Here is a 22,794-nt window from a genome sequence, read left to right on the forward strand (position 1 = left end):
AAACTGAGTCCAGAAATGGTTCATGATACTAGCAAATCACCCACAAGACAACATCAACATTGTCTCTTTGCCATGGTGTCAGTACTGTCAATTTAGCCTGTTAACATATTTCCAATTAAAAGAGGGAGGAAGAAGAGGAGCTTCTATACCATACACATCCTTCAGTTCACTCCAACAGTTATGGGGTAGTTTGAGGCTGTATGTACCCCACAAAAACATGTGGGTGTGAACCCACAGTAAGTAGGATCTCTTGATGTAGTTACCTTAGTTAATATGTGTTCCACCTCTATCAGCAAGGGTCTTAATCCTACTACTGGAGTCCTTTATAAGCACAGAGAGAAAGCCATGGGAAGCAGGAAGCTGAACATCAACAGAACCCGGGAGACAAAGCGAAGACCAGGGGACACGGCCATGTGCCTGGCCCCGTGGAAGCAAAGAACCCAGGACTGCCAGCAGCCAGCCCTGGAACAGCACAGCCTCCAGGAACAAAGCATCGCTTTGCTGACACCTTGGTCTGGACTTTTTCCTGGCCTCAAACCGTGAGCCAATAATTCCCACTGTTTAACTTGACCCATTTCATGGCTTCCTTGAGCAGCCTAGGAACTAAAACAAGTTGATTGCTGAAGATCCTCAGGAGCAAGGTACAATTTACTGCTTTTTAAAGACCAGTATGTAAGTCTTCCCCACAGATAAGTTTGTTCTCTCTTTGTTTCAGAGAGTTGTGTGACACTGAAGGAAAGGATGTATATAGGCCCACAGTTTGAAAAAACAGAAAAAAAAAAAAGACAGTTCCATCTGGCAATAAAGACACAGCCTTTTCAGAGGCGGCCGTATTATGCACATTACTGTGAAACATGCATGATGACAAGGACAGACTGACGTGCCTACAGATTGCTATGCTTAGATTATGCTTTCTATCTTCAAAACCGCAGAGTCAAACAGCAGGACAGTAAATAAGAAAAGCATCATCATGATACATTCTGTATGAGGGGTTGGGAGGGACGTGGAAATGGGTGGAGAAGCCCAGATGGCAGCAGATCTCTTGTCCTCCCTTAACGAGGCAGCCGTCACTGAGCTACACACAAAACCTTCTGGCAGGGGTGTGATTCCAGGATTTCCAGATTTCCTGAGCAACAAATTTAAAAAAACTTTGTGGGTCAAACAAAGCAGGGCTGTGGCTTAGACACAGCCCAGTGGTGATCTTTTTCTAACTTTGAACAATTTGTGGGTAGTTAAAATCATTTGCTATGACTAAAATGACTTGCTTATGACTACATCAATTATAAAGATAAAATACAATTTTTGGTAGAATCTACAATGTGCCTGAGAGTATGGGAATGACTGATTCCACTCTGTCTCAGTAGAAAATAGGATGAATGCCATAAATCAATATAAGAAACTCGTAAGATACCTTAGGGAAAATATTGATCTGAAATAGTTCATTTGAAAGAGCTATTCAATATCCATCCAAGATTACTTTCCAAGGAAAGTAGGTCATCTTACCTGCACTCTCTTGAGAATTTTGTGCTTGTCAGTGCTTGCTATTTGATAGACTTTTGCCATAACTATTGTTTTTCCCAAAGGCCCGCATGCTTTCTCCAGCTTCTGGTTGCAATCGTACATTTGGGACGGTAAAAATAGAAGACACTGTGGATAGAATGAAAAGTTTTCATTTGCATATTTATGGCTGTATTTAGATTCTTTTCTGTTAAAAATGGAGACTGAGATGAAATTTTCTATGTCCAGCATATCAAACATTATGATACGTGTCGGTCTTTGAAGTGCCACATGGTCAGTGGTCACTGCCATACTCATTCCTTACACACTTAATGACAGAACAGTCTGCCTTCCTTGCAGAACCACAGTTCAGTTGATCACTCAGATTTCTCCAATCCAGAACCAGCTTGGTCTTGGAAACATATTTGTTTTGCCATTTTAACAGGTCATTTTTTCATCCATTCATTGGAGAAATATATATTGAACCCCACACTGTTCTAGCTATTGTAGAATAGTACAGTGAACAGAACAGAAAGAAAAGACACCTCTGTCCTTGTTGATTCTGTTTGGGGGAGACAGACATTAAACAACCAAACAAATGTAAATATAACATCAAGTAGTAATAAATGTGATGTAGAAAAAGCAAGCAGAGAAGGGGAACTGGAAGTTGGGATGGCAGGAGGTCAGTGAAGACTTCTTTGATAAGCTATCTATGAGCAAAGACTCAAGGAGGTAATAGGACAACCAAGGTATGTTTCTAGAGAAAGGGCAAGTATACACTGTAGAAGGAGGAAACAGTAAGAGCTGACTATAAAGAGGCAAGAATAGAAGTGGGCAAACCAGTTAGGAAGCAACTGTAAAAATGCAGGTAAAAAAAAGATGGTGAGCAATGTGGGATGAGGTGATGGCAGCAGAGGTGGTAAGAAGTGGTGTGATTCTGGATTTATTTTGGTGGTGTGATTCCCGATGTATTTTGAAGGTAGTACCAATGGGATCCATGGAAGAACTGGATTTGGAGTCTGCCAAAAGAAGAGGTGTCAAGGATAACTCCAAGGTTTTTTATTTCATCAACTGGAAACATGACATTGTTCTTTTTTGACAAGGGGAAGTCTTCAGAAGGAACGAGTCTGGGGAGAAAGATAAGGGGTTCGGTTTTGGTAATACTAAGTTTCAGATGCCTACCAGACTGCCAAACAGAGGTGGTGAGTAGTCAGTTGGGTATGCAAGTCAAGAGTCAGGGAAGATAGGCTGGAGATATAAATTTGGAAGTTGTCAAAGTATTGATGATATTTAAATCCTGAGATTGGATGAGATAATTTAGGCTTTCGGGAATGTATGCAGACAGAAAGATCTGAGGATTAAGCCCCAGGGCAGCCCGGCAGTGAGAGGTCTGGCAGATGGGGAAAAATCAGTAAGGAGACTGAAAAGCAGAGTCTAGGAAGGCAAAAGGAAAATCACGAGAGATTGGTATTCTAGAAACTAAGTGAAGAAAGTGTCACAAGGAGGAAGGGGGTCAATTGTGTTGAATTCTGCTGATGGATTAAGATGAGTGCTTGGAAAAGACTGATGGCTAGAACAGGATGAAGGTCACTGGGGAGTTTCCTAACAGCAGTTCTGGAGGAGTGGGAGCAAAAGCTTGGTTGGAAGGGATTCCTGACAGAAGACATGGCTAGGCATTGGAAGCAGCAAATATGTTTGAAATAAGGTGCTCTGTTTTATATTTTTAAAGATGGCATTGAGGACTATTAATGGCATAATGCTGTTTTATGATAATATGTAGGGATATAAAGAAAATACATAGATATGCATGAAAAGCTGCAAGCATTAGAGCTGGAAAGGCCCTCAGGGATTGCTATGTCCATCCCTCTTAGTTCTCTGGAAGAGAAACGTGAAGCTCAGACACTTGTCCAAAGTTGCCCAGCTGTTAGCAGAGCTGTGGCTGGAATCCAGGTGGTCCTGATTCCCGGTTCAGTACTCTTTACACCATACCAATTTGTTGGCTTTCTTTCACTGCAGATTTGAGTTTTGTGAATTAGCAAATCCAATGTAATAAAATCAAGGACACTGCTATGAAGTGTATTTTGTTCATTTATTTTGACAAGGGTAGTTCAGCTTCAATTATTTATATAACTTGATAGTATACACAGGAGAATGTCCTATGGTGTACTTGGGAAGAGTAATGAGTTTCTTTCAAATCAGCCCTCCATTTACTTCCTTGCAATTAAATCTTCAGTGAAGTGGGGCAAAGCTGTTGGGGTTTCAGGAGAGATGGAAAATGACAGGGAGCCACCAGCCAGCTTTAACTGCCAGATCCCCAGGTAGCTGTACCTTTATTCTTGTTCGATACATTTATAAGAACTCCTGCTTTGATCGCACACTAATGTATTACTTCTAAATTTCAGAATGATGTCAACCGAGCAAGCTTTAAGGGAAAGTACAATAATATAATCCATGCTGTGTAGCAGTGCTCCAAAATGTATTCATCAAATGCAACAATGTATCACACTCATGAAAGAGTTGTTGATGTGGGAGGAGTGGGAGGTGTGGGGAGTGGGATATACCAGAAACTCTTATACTTAATGTAACACTGTGTGTGATCTATGTATCTCCCAGGTGGTAGGCTTACAGGAAATAGGGCAGTAGAGCAAGGTTGTGAGCCAACGGCCACATGGGCAAAATCTTTGATAAAGTAGAGTTAAGTAGTTGTGCAGTGAAGGGATAAGACGGGGGCATAGGGATACTATTGGGTTGGACTTTGCAGCCTTGAAGGTGGCTAGGGTTGGGAGGATGGGTCAGATGATCTGAGGAATTGGGAAGAGCAGGTGAACACGGGAGGTTGTCAGGTATGTGGTTGAAACTATAATGTTGAGAAAACTCTTCAGAAAGTTTTCTTTCTAAAAACTTGTTTGGGGGGGGGGATCTGGCAAAGGGTGCACCTGGGGCAGGCTTCTAGGGAGTGTGTGAGTGCTCATCTTGTCATAGTGTGTCATATCAGTGGGTGGAGACCCATACAATGAGCGGGAAGGTATTATACCTCCATCCTGGGGAGGACAGACTAGTGGGTCAGCATTGTTGCAAGTATCTATAAATCTTGTCCTTCAAGCAGTGAACCTTTGTTGCCACTGTGGGTCCTGAGGGGAGAGGGAGAGAGGAATAGAGTAGATGGAAGAGGAAGTAACTGGGGGGAAATGGAAGTGTTCTGCATGATACTGCAATGATGGGTACAAGCCATGTTAAATTTCACCAAAAATTTATAAAAGTGTATAGTCTAAAATGTAAACCACAATGTAAACCATAATGGAACCATGGTTAGTAGCTATGTTTCAATATCTGTACATCAGTTGCAGCAAATCCAACATCCACATGTAAAAAGATAATTGCTGGGGAAGGGGGAAACAGGTTTGAAGTTGGGTATATGGGAGTCCCCTATATTCTATATGTGACTTTACTGTGATCTAAAACTTTTTTGAAGGCATTAAAAAAAAGCATGTAGACACTGAGGAAGAAATGGAAGAGATTATCTTGCCACTGTACATACAGGGAAAGACCTATTACAGTGATGAAAGGCAAAACATAAAAATTTTTTTGATATTTTCATTTTTTAATACCCCAATTTATTTTTTACTTTTAGTTTTTCTAAATTATTATATATTCTATTTCTAATCTTTAAACCTATCATTATTATTTCATTTTCCTATTAATTGAATTTGGCAATATGTTAGATTTCATTTTTGAAGAAGTTTTGGATCACAGAGGGGTTCAACTATGGCTGGGGAAGAGCACTGATGTGGGGTGTCATTGATGGGGGATGCATGGGTGGGAGGGAGTTCTCCAGGACATGCATATAGGGTATAGAGATACATTTGGATGTTCATTGGGTATTGACATAGTGGGCAGAGTCTCACATGACAACTGAAGGAGTGCTGAGTTCCCATTCCAGGGAACTCTTTTGTACTCCCCAATGGAGCAGCAACAATCCCCCAAGTGCAAGGGCAAAGACCAGTGAAGAAGGATGGTCCAATGATAGACCATCATTGACACTGATGACTATGCTTATCAGCCTGTGTGCTTGAAATTTCAACTAGGCCTAGAGCTGCAGGGTGCCTAAGAATTATCTCCTGAGAGCCTCCATGTTGCTCAAATGTGGCCACTCTCTAGGCATGTAAATGCATTACCTTCAGCCCAGTGTGGGACATGACTCTGGGGATGAGCCTCCCTGGCGCTGAGGGATTACTACCAATCACAATCTGGTGATGCAACTAGAAAAAGAACTTGAATAAAAGGGGGAAATGGTAAAGACAAATGAGTTTATATGGCTAAGAGACTTTGAAATGAGTAGGGAGGTAGTTAGAGGGGTTGTGCTTACATATACCTCAGCAGGATCTCACAGACAGCCAAATTAGATACAACCCCAGGTACTGGTGTTCCAGTCCCAGGTACTGGCTACAGAGACACTCAGGTCCTGTGGTGATGACAGATGGCTCTGGATTTCAGTGCCTTGCCAGTGGGCCCTACTTTGGAATTTGTGCTCCTGTGTGTGCCAGAGATGGACTTAGATGTGACCTCTATATACATGCCTCTTCTGTAATTTTTACTGAAACTGTGGTTGGCACTGGGGTTGATGTATGCTCAGGAGACTTGACTCTCTAGACTGTCCATGTGCCAGCTAGGCCCTGAGCCTCAGCAGAGTTGCAATGCCTACTTTCTGGTTTGTTGGACTTACCCAGGTCAGCTAACAGGGAGGTAAGAATGGTCAACCACCACACCAGGGAACCGAGAGAGACTACAACTGCAAGCAGGAGAATCACATCCATTAGCCATGTGGGATCTAAGCCCCTTTTTGATTTAGAGGTGGAGTGGACATTGCCAATCCCAGGGTCCTCAGGATTGAAGAATAAAATATGGATTAGACTGGACTTACTGGTATTCTACTATAGAATTATTGTGACTCCAGCAATGGAAGAAATTGTACCATTGATGTGGAGACAGTGGCCAAGGGGAGTTGCTAAAGGCAGGTAGAGGGAAGAAGAGGTATGATATGGGGGCATTTTCAGGACTTGGAGTTGTCCTGAATAATATTGTGGGGACAGATGCAGGACATTATATATCCTGCCACAACCCACTGAAAGGACTTGGAGAGAGGATAAACTACAATGTAAACTATAATCTCTGCTGTGTAGCAGTGTTCCAAAATGTAGTCATCAAATGCAATGAATCTGCCACACTGATAAAAGAGGTTGTTGATGTGGGAAGAATGGGGTATTTGGTAATCTCTTATATTTTTTAATGTAGCATTTTGTGTGATCTATATACATATTTTTAAAAAGATCATAAAAAAAAAGAATATGGAAATATATGAGAAAAATACAACTAATGTAACATATAGACCATAGTTAAGAGTTATATTATGGTAAGTTTACAGCAATGGTAAAGAAGGTACTATATCAATGTTAAGGATTAACGTGGGTGAATATATGGGGGTATGGGATTTTTCCTTTTGGAGTAAGAAAATATACTGAAATGGACTGAACCGATGAAAGCACAAGTCTATAGTGAAACTGAGAGCCACTGAATGTACACTTTGGATAGACTGGAAAAGGCAGAGGACTGTATAACACAGTGAGCCCTGTGGTGAATGATGGACTATTGTTTTTGTTGATGGACTATTGTTTTTGTTTTTTTTTAAAGATTTATTTTTTACTTCTCTCCCTCCACCCCCCCCCCCCCGCCCCACCACTCTCTGTGTCCATTTGCTGTGTGTGGTTCTTTGTCCGCTTGCATTCTTGTCAGCAGCACCAGGTATCTGTGTCTCTTTTTGTTGCATCATCTTGCTGCATCAGCTCTCCATGTGTGCAGCCCCACTCCTGAGCAGGCTGCACTTTTTTTGCACAGGGCAGTTCTCCTTCAGGGGCGCACTCCTTGTGCGTGGGGCTCCCCTATGTGGGGGGTACCCCTGTGTGGCATGGCACTCCTTGTGGGCATCAGCACTGTGTGTGGGCCAGCTCACCACATGGGTCAGGAGGCCCTGGATTTGAACCTTGGACCTCCCATGTAGTAGGTGGATGCTCTATCCATTGAGCCAAATCTGCTTCCCTGGACTATTGTTAACAGTATCAGTATGGGAGCATACTCTCATGCACTATAGCAAATATACAATACTAATACATGGTGTTAATGATCGGATGGTTTGTAGGGAAAATACAACAGATATAAGTTATGGACTATAGATAGCAGTAATGTTATGATATTATTTCATCAGTTGTAACTATGTGTCACAATAATGTAAGGTCTTAATGGTGAGGTGATATATGGGAATCTTGTATGGTATGCATGATTGTTTTATTAATGCACAAATTCTTAAATTTAAAAAAAGAGTAAAATAAGTAAATAATTTTTTAAAAAGGAAAAAAAAGAACATCCACAAAAAAACCTTGAAAAGATATCCTGGCCTAACTTTCCCTTCTAAATTTCCATTATTTGGGGACTGGTTGAAAAAGCAGTAGTACATTCACACAATGCACTACTATACAAAGGAATGAAAATTAACTCTATATATGAGTATAAATTGAACTCTAGCATATACTATTACTTGAAAAAAGTATGTATAGCATGCTATAGTTTGTGTCAGATATAGGAGAATATGAAATATATATAATTCATATATTTATAAAAATTAAAGCACATACATAAAAGTAAAACAATTTACAAAATAAAATCATGAAGACTGTAATCACTAGCTATTACTTTAGGGCTCATGTATAATGACTCCTTCCATGATCAAATGATGAAATTGAGGTAAGGAGATACTAGTTGATTTGTTCAAGGTCATACAATTAATAATGGACAATACTATAACCTGAACTTGTTTTTTTCTTTATAAACTCAAAATCCAGAGTTGTCTTTCTTTCTAAATGTCATCAATGAGTATATGGTTACTCAAATAATTAAAGTATTCTCCACTAAAAAGAAAAAAAGAGTTTAAATTGTTAGGCATTCTTCCAAAGCACATAAAAGTCTGGCATAAGCATACAACTTAATTTTATACTACTCGAGGAAGGACTAAAAGTACCAAGGCTTTGACAACACCTGATGTACTTCTCTGCTGAGTCCGCTATATTAACATAGGTTGAGCCAGCCTGAAGCCCACTTTTTAAAATTTTTTTTAAAGATTTATTTTTTATTTATTTCTCTCCCCTTCCCTACTCCTCCCCCAGTTGTCTGCTCTCTGTGTCCATTCGCTTTGTGTTCTTCTGTGATGGCTTCTATCCTTATCAGAAGCACCGGGAATCTGTGTTTCTTTTTTTCGTTGTTGCGTCACCTTGCTGCGTCAACTCTCCATGTGCGCAGCGCCATTCTTGGGCAGGCTGCAGTTTCTTTTGCATTGGGTGGCTCTCCTTACGGGGTGCACTCCTTGCACGTCAGGCTCCCCTACACGGGCTGAAGCCCACTTTTAACTGATTTTTGTCCCCCATCTTCTTCTTTTAAACCTGGCTTTGCTTCTGGCTTGTTTTAAGTGTTTTCCTCCTTTGTGGACATTCTTTAAAAAGTGCTATGAGACATTTTTAAAATTGTGAGGTACCTGGAATCGATGAATCTAAACCATGACTGGGTTGCTAAGACAAATCCATTTACTGGTGCTGCACTGCTTCTTCCCAGGTTTCCTCCTTCCACATCTACTTGGAAAGAAAGCACCTGAGCATATTGTGATGTAGCCTTTTGTCAACTGGTGAACTTTTACAAGACTCTACACTAACATTCTGCACAACAGTAATACAGTAATATTCTGCAGAGTGTTTACCTAGGTGACAGTTATCAAGACCAGTCATTTTACTTAACAGAACTAGTTTTCTCCAAGTCCCCACAATCTGGGAATTCTTTGTTTTGTAAACATGTTTACAAGTACAGCCACATTGTTCTAAATGGAAACTACTGCAGTATTTAATACTGGGATTGTCCTTTTTTCTAACTGGATTTATGCTTCATAATGATTATCTACTAGACACAGAAATAGCATTTCTATAACTCGGAATTGTTACCGGAAGCATTTAGCAGAATTGTGCTTTAAAAATATAATGATTTCTCATCTTTATTCTGCCCCCCTTCAAAAGGTTTCACTGCTCCTGATGTTTAACGTTATGCAAAGACGTGTTTCTGCCAATGAATATTGCCTTATGGTTATGCTTCTGCAAATAGCCTGCTGTGCGCTGATAAAGGGATTAATGCAGCCAAAATTCTTAATCTGTGAAATTACAAATTAAATTCTCATATTAAAAACACCACCCTGAGGTATTTTTTGTGGTTTTAATTCCCCTCTGGTGTTCTGCATACATTGTGCTTGTTAACGACGGGGCAAGGCTGTGTCTGTCGGCAGCCTGCTGTCGAATGATAATGTGCAGGCATTTACTCACTGATAGAAACTGAATTTAACCACTGGCTGATAAACTAAGTGGCAAGTGGGTAATAAGTCCATATTAACAGAAAAGTACTACAGAATTCAGAATTCATAGACCATCAACATCCTGGCTTAAACTCAATCATACAGTCAGGTAGGATTGAGATGCCAACAAGGAAGAGTGAGAGAGCAAGTTACAAGTTACATTCAATGGAAAACCAACCATACTTTTGAATTTGATGAGCCACAAATTGAGTCTATCTGTATTATTTATTTCAGTATAATAAGACAGGTAACCCATTCATCATTTTCCCAATACAGATTTCATCTTTATTTATTTTTTAATTGGGGATAGCAGTTTTAATGGTCAGTATGTAGACTTGTGGAAGGCAGGTTAGACAGAATATAGAGGAAATTATGGGCTAGGAATATATGAAATGCTAAAGAGGAATTACTAAGCACAGGGAGTAGTAGATTAATGTCTGTAGTCAATTTAGGGTCAAAAAAGTAATTAGAATTAAATATGGAAAATCAAAAAGGATATAGGGTAGAAACACCCAAGAGGAGTGATACTTGGGATTTAGTTACAAAATTAAGGGCTATTGTCAAGGAGAATATAATATTGCAATGAGGAAAAAAAAGTGTAAACGCCAAAGGACTAAAGAAATAACTTTATGTATATACATTGTAAGTTATGTATACCTGAGGTTTAGCAAAAATATTATAAATATTTATGCACATATAGAGAGCATATTAATTTTTAAGGCAATCAGAAAAGAGATCTCTCTTTGGCATTTGAAAAGAACATATCACCATTATTCAGAAATATTCTTACTGCAATAGTCTTTTGCAAAATTTCCCAAGAATTCTGTTTCACACTTTGGAAGAAACAGCCATAAATCCTCCCTCAAATACTTAAAATGTAATTGAAATGTAATTGAAAAAGGCTGTGTAAATATGAACACTTTTATAAAAACAAAACAAAAACCCACCCAGGAATGTGTTTTGTTTTAAAAGATCCAGAGAAGAGCTTTTTGTGTGAACACCAAGAGCATTTGTAATTAAAATGAATTACATGTCTTCAGTTCTTACATGTCAATTCAGTGCATTAGCCAATTGCCAACTCTGTCCCTCACCTCACTGCACTGCAGCCCTCTGGAAGATTATTGTTATAACCAAGATGGTCTCTGAGAATCAAACAGAAATGAATAATTTTTCCTCTGTGTACTGCAGCCAGTTAAAACATAATGTATGTATAAAGCACTAAATATGTAAATCATATTTTCCTTTATGACAGCTCAGATCAATTTTTTGGACACACATGTAATCAAATACAAAGACACACAGCTGCAGACTGCAGAGAAGAGATAGCAAAAAAGGAATCCATTTTCTTCCTGTGTGGAGTAGGCTGGCAACTGAATAGCAGGATTCTGCTAAATACATACACCGTCCCCCACCCCTCCTTCCGTGTGTGTGTGTGTGTATGTGTGCATATAAAGCATACACAAACATACCCAGTCTTACTTGCACATATAAATGTGACTCTCTCTACATATATATTACACATGAGGCTAAAGTTATGCCCTTGCTTTGATTGGATGCTGCAGATTTGTCATACTCACTATCAGTCAGTTCCCATAGCCGTGGGGGCAGGTCACTGAAATACTCGTGGCTCAGAGCTGCCTGTGCTGAGAGTCTGTTCTTTGGGGAACACTGTAGGAGCTTGGAGGCCAGATCCTCTGCATGATTCACATAGCTGAGCCTGAAAATACAAGCAAAAATGAGAGAAATCAGACCAAGCAAGAAAATCCCCTAAATAAGTCAAGGCTCTCTATTTTTACTAAACTTCTATTTATTTCTGGCTAGGAAAACCACTTAGGGAAGTGGACTTTGGCCCAGTGGTTGGGGCGTCCGTCTACCATATGGGAGGTCCGCGGTTCAAGCCCCAGGCCTCCTTGACCCGTGTGGAGCTGGCCATGCGCAGTGCTGATGCGCGCAAGGAGTGCCGTGCCACGCAAGGGTGTCCCCCCCGTGGGGGAGCCCCACGCGCAAGGAGTGCGCCCGTGAGGAAAAGCCGCCCAGCATGAAAGGAAAGAGCAGCCTGCTCAGGAATGGCGCCGCCCACACTTTCCGTGCCGCTGACGACAACAGAAACGGACAAAGAAACAAGACGCAGCAAATAGACACCAAGAACAGACAACCAGGGGAGGGGGGGAAATTAAATAAATAAATAAATCTTTAAAAAAAAAAAAAAAGAAAACCACTTAAATTACTGCTGAAAATAAACAGAAGGAGAATTCTCATTGATTCCAAAAGGACCTGCTACTCCAAACTGGCTTTTACTTTTGGTATCCTTGCATCATTGATATAAAATATTTCTGCTGTAAGCAAAAGGTTGATACTTTCGGCATGGAGAGAATCAGGTCCAGAAATAGGAAATTTTCAGACAATTTGTCAAATAGTTGCCAGAATTTGTTCATAGAATCTACATAGTACATATGCATATGGATACATTTATAAGAAAATTAATCCAAAGTAGGAGAATTAAAATAAAATTGCTATTAAATTCTCCAGTTACTAAAGTTACTTCTCTAAGACTACATTTTCTTGCATTGTATACATAATTATTGGCATAAGTACCCTGTCAGCTATTAACAATCAATATATATAATGCAAAAGGTATATGCTTAAAACATATGGGACTGAATCAATTCAAGATGACCTCTGAAACAATAATCAATAGAAAATAAGTCTCAAGACTATTAAAAATTAGCACGGAAGTAAAGCCTTCCACGTGAGCAAGTTTTAAAATGAGCTACAGTTCACCACTGCTGCTATGGAATCTCTATTTCAGTGTTGAGTGCCATTAATTCTGGATAATAATAATAATAGTATTTCTAATAATGGCTACCACTTACAGAGAGTTGAACACGTGTCAGGTACTTTCTTAGGCACTTGACATACTCTAGCTTTCTTATTTCATTATAGTCTGACAGGCTAACTTTTTCTGTTCCCATTTAATAGCAGTGGAAGCCAAGTACAAGTCAGAGAAGGTCATAGCTTACTTGGTCAGCATATGCCATGCCTTCTTTCTCACAGGTCATTTCTAAAGGCAAATTCTACAATTTCTGCAACAAGATGTTGCAGTGATCCTCAGCAGCTGCCAGAAAGAGTTGTATCTGTCAGGGGGTATGCTTTAAATGCCTCAAAGCTACTATTAACACGTAATTAGGGAATAAACATCTTCCCTCAATGATCAACAGTTCCACTCTTTCCCCTCCTCAAAGGTACTTCAGGGTGCTCTTTAGTATTGATTTAAAATTGTTAAAGGATGGAGAGGGATGGTTGGGAGTAAGGAAGAGGAAGGGGGTAATGAATTTGGGTAAAGGAAGAAAGAGAGAAAATTAAAGAAAAATATTACTTCCAAACATCCAATCTAAGAGAGTGTCTCTCCAAATATTCTTATGTGAAGGGCTCAAAGAAGGGTTCAATGTTTAGCTGCTGTAATGGCTATTCTTTAAGGCTGATCACAGAATTGGTTTTAAAGGTAGACTGGCAAAGAGAAATTTGTCCATGGGAAAAGGAGGCATTCTCAAATTTTTCTACTTGTTTTCCTCTCTAAGAGGGACAAGGGCCATAAAAATTATCCCCTCCTTCTCCCCAGCCTTTCTCACTAATAGAAATAAGAAGCTTTTCATTAGTTTTAAATAAGTCCACGTTTAAGATAGGTAGACTTCAGGAAAAAACTGCACTTGTATTGAATGTACAGTTTATATAGAATTCTGGTTGAACAGTACTGTTAGATGATTTGATATAGCTTTGATAAAATAGAACAAGAGTGCTAGGCTGGGACTAGCTCTGAACTTAAGGCCTGACTGTCACAATTATTGCTTAGTTTTCTCATCTACAGAACAAGGGTGATGTACCACATCATGTTTTCAGTCTCTCCAGCTCCAACAAGCCATGAATCATACACTTGAAGCAGGTTTCACTAGTTTGAAGAATTATAAGTATTTCTAGTTGTACCTTTTTTGCCATATATTGTTGATAACATTTAGATTTAATGTGTATACCTAAATATGAAGAATTCACTAATACAAGGTAAGCTCATCCCTCCATATTGACTAAAATTTAGTAATGTTGATGAAATAATCAGATGTGTATTTGTGATATTCAGTTGATACACAATAGTTAAATTATTACAGAAAATATTAATTTAGCAATTTTGCTATTTCCTTACTTACATTTTTTAAATGTTAAGTGAAGGATTTTTATTTTCTATTCATTATATCACTACATTTTTTATAACTTTTATTTTTATACAATTTCAAGAGTTTGCACAAGGATCCTCATATATCCATTACAAGATTTACCACCTGTTTACATTTTGTCCCCTTTGCTTTTTTCATTCTCTCCGTTTACATACATATATATACCCCAACTTCCCAAAACATTTGCTGGTAGGTTGGAGACACTGTGTCCCTTTACACCTAAATACTTCAGTATTTCCTAAGAACAAGGGCATTCTCTTACCTAATCACAATAGGTCATCACATTAAGGAAGTTTAACATGGTCACTTGACCCAGTATCTCCCTCTTTCCCTCCCTCCCTCCCTCCTTCCCGTATAACCCACTCCCCACCCCCTCATCACATCATTTTTGTAAATTATATTTTTTGAAGATATATACATCACATAAAAAATGTTACATTAAAAAATATAAGAGGTTCCCGTATACCCCCCATCCCCCCACCCCACTCCTCTCACACCAACAACCTCCCCCATCATTGTGGCATACTCATCGCACTCGGTGAACACATTTTGGGGTACTGCTGCACAACATAGATAATAGTTTACCCTGTAGTTCACACTCTCCCCCAGCACATTCAGTGGGTTATGGAAGGATATATAAAGTCCAGCATCTGACCCTGCTATGTCATTTAGGACAACTCAAAATCCCAAAAATGCCCCCACATCACATCTCTTCTACCCTCTCCCTGCCCTCAGCAACTACTGTGGCCACTTTCTCCACCTCAATGCTAAAATTTCTCCTATTACTTGTCACAATAGTTTTATAGTAGAATACCAGTAAGTCCACTCTAGTCCATATTTTATTCCTCCATCCTGTGGACCCTGGAATGGTGATGTCCTCTCCACCTCTAGATCAAGAGGGGGTTTAGATTCCACATGGATGACGGATGCAATTCCTTTGTTTGCAGTTGTAGGCACTCTTGATTTCATGGTGTGGTGGTTGACCATCTTCACCTTACTTGCATTTTAAGCAACAATTTTATTCAAATTCTCCATATGCAGTTTCAACATTGGAGTCTTCATCATCACTAGAGCCACTTTTCGTGTCTGTGACATTTCGAAGTTCTTTTATGAAGCCAAAAAAGAAAAGAAAATCATGTTTTTGAACTAATCCATTCCTGTGAGTGTGAGACCCTTTTGACCGGACTAAGTCTGTAAGGTGTAATTCAGTTTGAGTCTCCTCCCTCTCGCTGGGTCTGATATAAATGGAGATGCAGACAGAGAGGACTGCAGGAAGACAGAGATGGCCTGAGGGCTGAGAGAGGTCCTGGAGTCTGGAAACAGTGGAGCAGAGAGGCATGGAAAGAGGCCCGGGAGAGGCTGGGACCATAAAGTAGCTCAAGGCTGAAGAGAGAAGCCATATGCCTGATAGCCTACAGCTGAACCCAGGAAGAAAGCAGAGTAGCTGAGACTGAGAGAAGAGGCCAGGTAAGAAACAAGCCCTGTGCCTGGCTGCCCACAGCTGAGCTCTGGGAGATGGTAGATTCTGGAGGGAAGGCAGGGACCTTGGCAGAGAGGGCTGCCATCTTCACCACATGGCAGGACCTCAGAACCAACAGTAGCTGACTTGGGTGAGAAAGCGTCTTGGATGGTGCTTTTATATTGGACATTTCATGGTTTTGGAACTGTAAGCTTTTACCCTAAATAAGATCCCCATTATAAAAGCCAACACATTTCTGGTACTTTACATCACCAGCCCTGTGGCAAAGTAAGGCAGTGTCCATCTAGATGGTTTGAGACATGACACTCTTGGGAGTACAGGTATTCTTGGGAATACATCGTAATTGGGCATTTTATTTGAAGCATAGTGCATCTTATCAGAATGTGATCATCATTGTTATTTTAAAAATCCACTATGATGGTAGGTTTTGTAATTCTACCAATTTTTTGTTTTAGATAGTCTAGAGTTGGGTAATTAAATGCAGTCTAGCACTGTAATCTCTACCTGGAGAATTAGGTCTTCCTTATGTAGTAACCTTCTTTATCTCTAATAAAGTTTTCTGGGTTAAAGTTCATTTTTTCTCATGTATTATTTAATAACCTCAGCTTTCATTTATTTAGCATTTGCCTGGCAAATTTTTGGCACTCCTTTACTTTAAATGTTCCCTATTGGATTATTATCAAGCACCAACTAGCAATATATCTGGAAAAGGACCTTGACCAAAAAGGGGAAGTAGTGAATACAAATGAGTTTTTAATGGCTAGGAGATTTCAAAGTGAATCGGGAGGTCATTCCAGAGGTTATGCTTATGCAAGTCTCAGCAGGATCTCATTGACTGCCACAGTAAACAGTACTTCAAATAGCAGGGATCCCGAGGACTCTAGAGCTATCCAGAAATTATAAGCAGGACAGATAGCTCAGGAATTCGGCACCCTGTCAGTGGGCCTTGCTTTGGAATTTATGCTCCCCAGTGTAACAGAGTTAGACTCATTTATAGGTTCTCTACACATGTCTCTTGTGCCCCTTTTATTTGAACCAATAATCACTATACTTGATAAATATATGTCCTAGAGACTTAAATCTTTGGTCAGCCCATGCATCAGTTAAGCCCTGAATCTCACCAGAGTTGCAACACCTACTCTCCAGTTCATTGGGCTCACCCAGGACAACTAACACGGAGATGATGATGGACAATGCCCATCCCAAGGAACAGAGAGTATCTGCAACTCCAAGCAAGACAGTGCCATCTATCTGACCCATGGGATTTAAGACCCCTGTCAATTAGAAGCAGAGCAGATATCACCATCCCCAAATCCTCAAGACTGGGGAATGAACAATGGACTAAAGTAGACTTATTCTTATTCTATTATAGACTTATTATTCTAGCAATGGAAGAACTCTTATTCATGTAAAGGCAGGATGGGAGAGGTGTAATATAGAGGTATTTTTGGGACACTGGATTTGTCCTGCATGACACTGCAGTGATGGATACAGGCCATTGCATATTTTGTTGTAACTTACAAAATTGTGTGGGACAGAGTATAAACTATAATGTAAACTGTAGTCCATGATTAGTAACAATGCTTCAATATGGATTCACCAGCTGTAACAAATGTTCCACACTAATGAAGGATATTGTTAATGTGGGAAAGTGTGGGAGGGGGAGCGAGTGGGGCATATGGGAATCCTTTTTTTATTTAATGTAACATTCATATAATCTAAAGTTTCTTTAAAAATTAAAAAAAAATCAAAATAAATGTTTCCTATCTATAATTTTAGGTGTCTCTTTTATAAACTCTTTCATTAACATTATACACTTGGGCTTAATTTGTATCTAATTAAACAATCTTTGTCCTCTAAGAAGAAACTTTAGTCTGTTTAAAATTTGTGATTACTAATATATTTGGAATTACTGCTACCATGTTACTTTTGCTGTTTTATCTTTTTTTTTCTGTTTTTCTGCCTTCTTTTGGACTGAGTTTTAAAATCAACAGTTTCCATCTTATGTTTTAGAAAGTATATATTCTATTTTCATATATTTAGTGATTACTCTTTAACTTTCCTTTTTTTTCTTTTGTCCTTTTTTTTTTTTTGCATTCCATTATTTATTTAGATGTTTAAGCCCTTGCACTAACTTCCTACAAGCTGGTGAACACAGACAAGTAATTTCTCACACAGAATTATAATCACATATTCCAGACAGTATACATATGTGGTTGAACTAATATATCATCATTTTATCAATTACATAAAATAACAAATTATCAAGTATTTGAAATTAAGTTGCCCAGTTCTGAAGGTCTATATAACATTAGATGTCTTCTCAATCCTTTAGCAAAAATCCACTTTTTTTTTCTGCAAGAGCAACTGAGAAAGGAAAGAAAAATTTCACAATTCAAACAAAAAGAGTTGGTAAACAACCTCTGATAGATACGGGAAACAAAACAAGATTTTTAGAATTTTATGATTAAGAATTGTAGTTACAAATTAAAAGCATGTCTAGTTTTTTTTAAAAATTATAAAATTAGAGGGCCTATTATATACATCCTGTACATTTCAAAGGCAATAGTTTACTAAAAATACTTAATAGTTCCCTCCCATTCATTTTTTTTCAGGCCCTCTTTCTTAAGTTGCACCCTAAATTGCAAACATTAAATTAATGGACAGACTTTTTTTGTATGGGAACATTAAAGTCATGTGTTTGAGTATAATGTGGATTTTACATGAACTTTTCCATCAGTCATTTATGAATTTCAAAAATGGAGACATGTATAATAGCACAATATGAGTTGTACAGAAAGACATTAAAACAGTCACCTAAGTAAGACTTGGTAAAAACCTAAAAGAATCAATAGTTGTACAACCCTGACATATTTTGTATTAATGGGGGGAGATGTAAACATTAATAGCAGACAAATAACCATATAAGCCCAGCTCTGAATGTTTGTAATGATTAAAGAATAATGACATAGGGTCTAGATTATTGTCCATTATTTCTTGGGATTTTACTTCTGTTGATACTAAAAACACACAATTATTGTGGCAGGTATTTTGGCATTCAATCGCTACACATTTCTTATATATTGATAAGATTCTATCTTGGGAATAGATCTGAAGAAGACATAACTCAATGTGAATGGTCAAATGATAACAATGACACACACATTTTCAATGCTGAACAGCAAGAATCTTCTGCTAAGTGTACAAAATAGGTTACTTATAATCCAAACACAGGTTACAATTCTGTCAAGCTTGAGGCCTGGTAAAACTGCTTTTCAGTCCTCCTATGGAAGAGTCATTGGACTTATCATACACCAAGCCTATGTGTTGTTAAATCATGCGTAGCATAAATCAGGTCCTGTCTCAGGGTCCACTGCCAAGGAAAGAGCATCTGGCCCAGTTTTATTGACTGCAACAGTTGTTTCTCTCACCATTGAGTCTTCAAAGTGCAGCTGCATTTTAGGACAATATTTCTCCAAATTCAAAAGTCATTTGTTTTTAAAAGCTCCATGTCATGTTTGTCTTATAAACATCACTGTGTTTCCATATTTCATTCCATTTTCAATTAATGCTAGGGCAACAGGAAAAGGACCTCTCCCAAGCACTGCAACCGGATGTACAGGGATACGAGAATGAATTTCCATTGTTCAAGGCAAATGGGTATTTGTTTTAGCAGCCAGCAAATGAAGTTGGACGATAAAAGAATCTAGTGAAAAAGCAGCTTTAGAACATGAATATGGAGCAGGAAATTTCCTGTATTTTGGGGGCAGGTAAGATTTTATACCTCAGAAATGAGGAAGAAGGAATGGATGGTCTTTGAGTATTGTTCTAGCTCTAAAATACCGCGTCTTCCAAATTAGGAAGAACCTTATTGAGAACCAGAGGCAGGGAGGGTTAGCCCAGCCATTCTGGCCTGTGGGGCTGACTGCCAGTACTTCATTTTTCCTGCCACCAAAGAAATGATCAAACAGTGTCGTTCACTTCTCTCCACTCTACCCTTTCAACTAACTGCTTCAGAAACTCACCTAAATTTCCAAGCCTTCCTCAAAACAGAAAAACAAAGGGCAAAACAAATTCATACATCTATTTTTTACAGATTAAAGAAAACTGTCAGAGTTGAGAAGGGCAAGCCAAAAGTGGAGGGAAGAAACCAGAGGATGGAGATGCTGCTGCAAATCAGAGGAAGAACAGGAATGCTGGACTATGGCAAGTCCCCAAACTATAGTTCCAAAATGATCCTCTAAAACTGAGGATACATCCACTTGTAGAAAAACTAAGGCAAGTTACATTTTGTTCCCAAGAGTTGACTTCTAAATATCTCTAAAAAAAGCTTTTAACTCACAAAATGCAATCAGAAAGTGTAGAGGTATAGCAGATCTGATTTGCCTATTAGACAATTCAATTGAGATTCTGAATTCCAGATAAAAGCTTAAAAGGAAATAAAAGGGATAAGTCCTAGAATATTCCTCACATACACAGTGGACCAGGGTCTGAAGCATAATAGTGTGCTTTGGCTCACAGATGATAAAAACAGAGCAACATGGTGGGTCTCTGTTTACCCCTCACTTCTGGCCATACTTCTGACAAAGCAGGGCTCAGGGTTGAAGGGCCCGAATCCTGTCATCTCTGTGGCAAAGATGCTGACGTGGGCACTCACCCCTGGACTGCAACAGCTGAGTTCTTAGAAATTATTGGGATGAAAAAGCACACCCACCAACACAGACAAATCAGTCTGTAGCTTCATTATTGATGCACTCGTCTACATATCAAATACAAAAATGCTCGTTTAACCACCTTTTGACTTAGAGGGAGTTTTTATGGTCATAATAGGCTTTGATTTTACACAAAGTGGCTTTTTAAAAATAAGCTTGGATTTATTCATTCTGTAAAGAAGGGTTAGTAATTAGGCAAGTAGAAAATGCCTGGAATCCCTGATACTGGGATAAATTCTTGGAGAAAGAAAGACTAATAGGAAAGATTTAGGTCTGTGCAGTGAACTTTTCAACCAGGTATTGGGCTTGCATAGTGAAATGAAAAGCAGTACTCTTAGTTACATGAGTAATGAAGACAGAGAGTTAACACTGAGACTTCCTTTGCTGTTCAGTTTGTCAATATATTTTATATATATATATATACATATATTTTTTAAGATTTATTTATTTTTCTCCCCTTTCCCCCCCTCCCCACCCCAGTTGTCTGTTCTCTGTATCTATTTGCTGTGTGTTCTCTTTGTCCACTTCTGTTGTTGTCAGCAGCACGGGAATCTGTGTTTCTTTCTGTTGTGTCACCTTGTGTCAGCTCTCCATGTGTGCGGCACCATTCCTGGGCAGGCTGTACTTTCTTTCACGCTGGGCGGCTCTCCTTATGAGGTGCACTCCTTGTGCGTGGGGCTCCCCTGCGCAGCAGGGCACTCCTTGCGCGCATCAGCACTGCGCATGGGCCAGCTCCACACAGGTCAAGGAGGCCCGGGGTTTGAACTGAGGACCTCCCATGTGGTAGACAGACACCCTAACCACTGGGCCAAGTCTGCCGCCCTATATATTTATAAATGAGATTCTTCCCATCAAGGTAAACAGATAACATTTTAATCTTAGTTTCCATAAGTAGGTTGTGGTTTTTAGTGGATAGAAACCACTCAATTCTCATCCATTTATTCTAATAAAATTGTTTAATGCCACAATCTGCCCGGCAGACAGTTATTTCCATAGTGATCAGCTCACTTGACTGCCAAAATGCTTGCTATATTATGACGATGACGTTTTTGTAGGGAGCTCTACAGTTTACAAAGTACTTTCATGTGAATAAGTTTATTTGATCCAGATGATCAAAACATCATACTTATAAAATGGAGAGTACCCAGACTACTGACTCTTAAATCTTAGTTTCTATTACATGCCATGCCAAAGATTTATTGCCAAAATATGTACAATCTAAGCTGTACATTACATAGTGGGTAAAGGGGTTATTTTTGAAGTTTTCCTTAAGAAATTACTAACATTTTCTTTATTGCTCTCTCTCTCTTCCTTCTACTCTGAACTCTTTCTATAAAGTGTATTTTTTAAAATTGTCGACAACACCACCATAGCCCTACCTTAAATAAAGACAAGTGGTAGAATTCAGCTTAACATGGACAAGATGAATAACCCCCAAAGCCAGACATATAAACCTTCCCTGCTGGGTCTCTCTTTTAGACCTAACCCTTCCTCAGTTCATAGTCCCCCTCATAGTCAACTCCACCTGATGGGAAAGTACAGAACATGCTGAAGAACATTTGGCAGGATCGGAGGGAATCTTTTTTTTTTTTGGTAAACGCTAGCATTGACATTCTTCAGGGCACTAAAAACTACCAGAAAGTGGGCCAGAGAAAGGAAAATATTAAATTCTTGCATTGGATTTCACAGCCTAGCTAGATAATATTTACCCTAAATATCATAGTTTTGCTTTTCTTTATTTACTACTTTCTACCCTCCCTGGAAAAAAAAGGGGTCTTCTGAGGTTTAAGTTCATTTTGAAATCAAATACAGGGTAGTCTGACATTTTAAAAAAATTGATAAACTTATGACATCATTATACTAGTCTTTCCCATTTAATAATATGAAGCTACAGATTTTCATATGTTAATTCCAAAACTCCAGTGAAAGAGATATTATAAAATATTCACAAAGAAAAGCTAATTTAAGTCAACCTTTTGTTATACACCTTTAGACAAGCATTCTCATGTATTCACTTATTTTCACTTAACTATCACAAAACTAGATTATGCTTTCATTCCGTTTATAGGAAAGAATCAATTGACTACTTCACCAAATTGTTTTTGCAGAGATTTCCCTTTAATTTTCTTCTTTAATTCTTCTCCATTGCCTAGTGGCAATGAATGTTTTGAGTTATAAAGTTTTATTTTTAATAAGTTATATAATACACTGTCACCCATGCTCTTAACCTATAATTTTACATGCCTAAATAATATAATTATTATATTTGTGTATAAATCTTAGAATGACTCTAAGATTTGTTAGCACTTGCCAAACATTAACTTTTTAAATATAGGATGGTACTTACCTGCCAGACACGATACTTGTGTCTAGCTTTAGTGGACTAGTGATTATACGATTTTACAATTTTTGTTCAGTATTTTATTTTAACAGTAAAAGAGG

At 38.8% G+C, this 22,794-nt stretch overlaps 1 protein-coding gene across 6 annotated transcripts in view; it reads right to left on the reverse strand.

The window, feature by feature from the left end:
• Positions 1 to 22,794, reverse strand: part of CDK14 (cyclin dependent kinase 14) — a 605,606-nt gene that overhangs the window by 78,760 nt on the left and 504,052 nt on the right. For all 6 annotated transcript variants that reach the window (XM_004457637.4, XM_058297008.2, XM_071215175.1 and 3 more), the window contains 2 exons: positions 11,512 to 11,651; positions 1,504 to 1,647 (listed from right to left, as the gene is read on the reverse strand). In XM_004457637.4, the coding sequence (XP_004457694.2) occupies positions 1,532 to 1,647; positions 11,512 to 11,651 (256 nt within the window). In that variant the 3' untranslated portion in view covers positions 1,504 to 1,531. The remainder of the gene's footprint in view (positions 1 to 1,503; positions 1,648 to 11,511; positions 11,652 to 22,794) is intronic.

Source organism: Dasypus novemcinctus, chromosome 5 (genome assembly GCF_030445035.2).
Source record: "Dasypus novemcinctus isolate mDasNov1 chromosome 5, mDasNov1.1.hap2, whole genome shotgun sequence".
Taxonomy (NCBI): domain Eukaryota; kingdom Metazoa; phylum Chordata; class Mammalia; order Cingulata; family Dasypodidae; genus Dasypus; species Dasypus novemcinctus.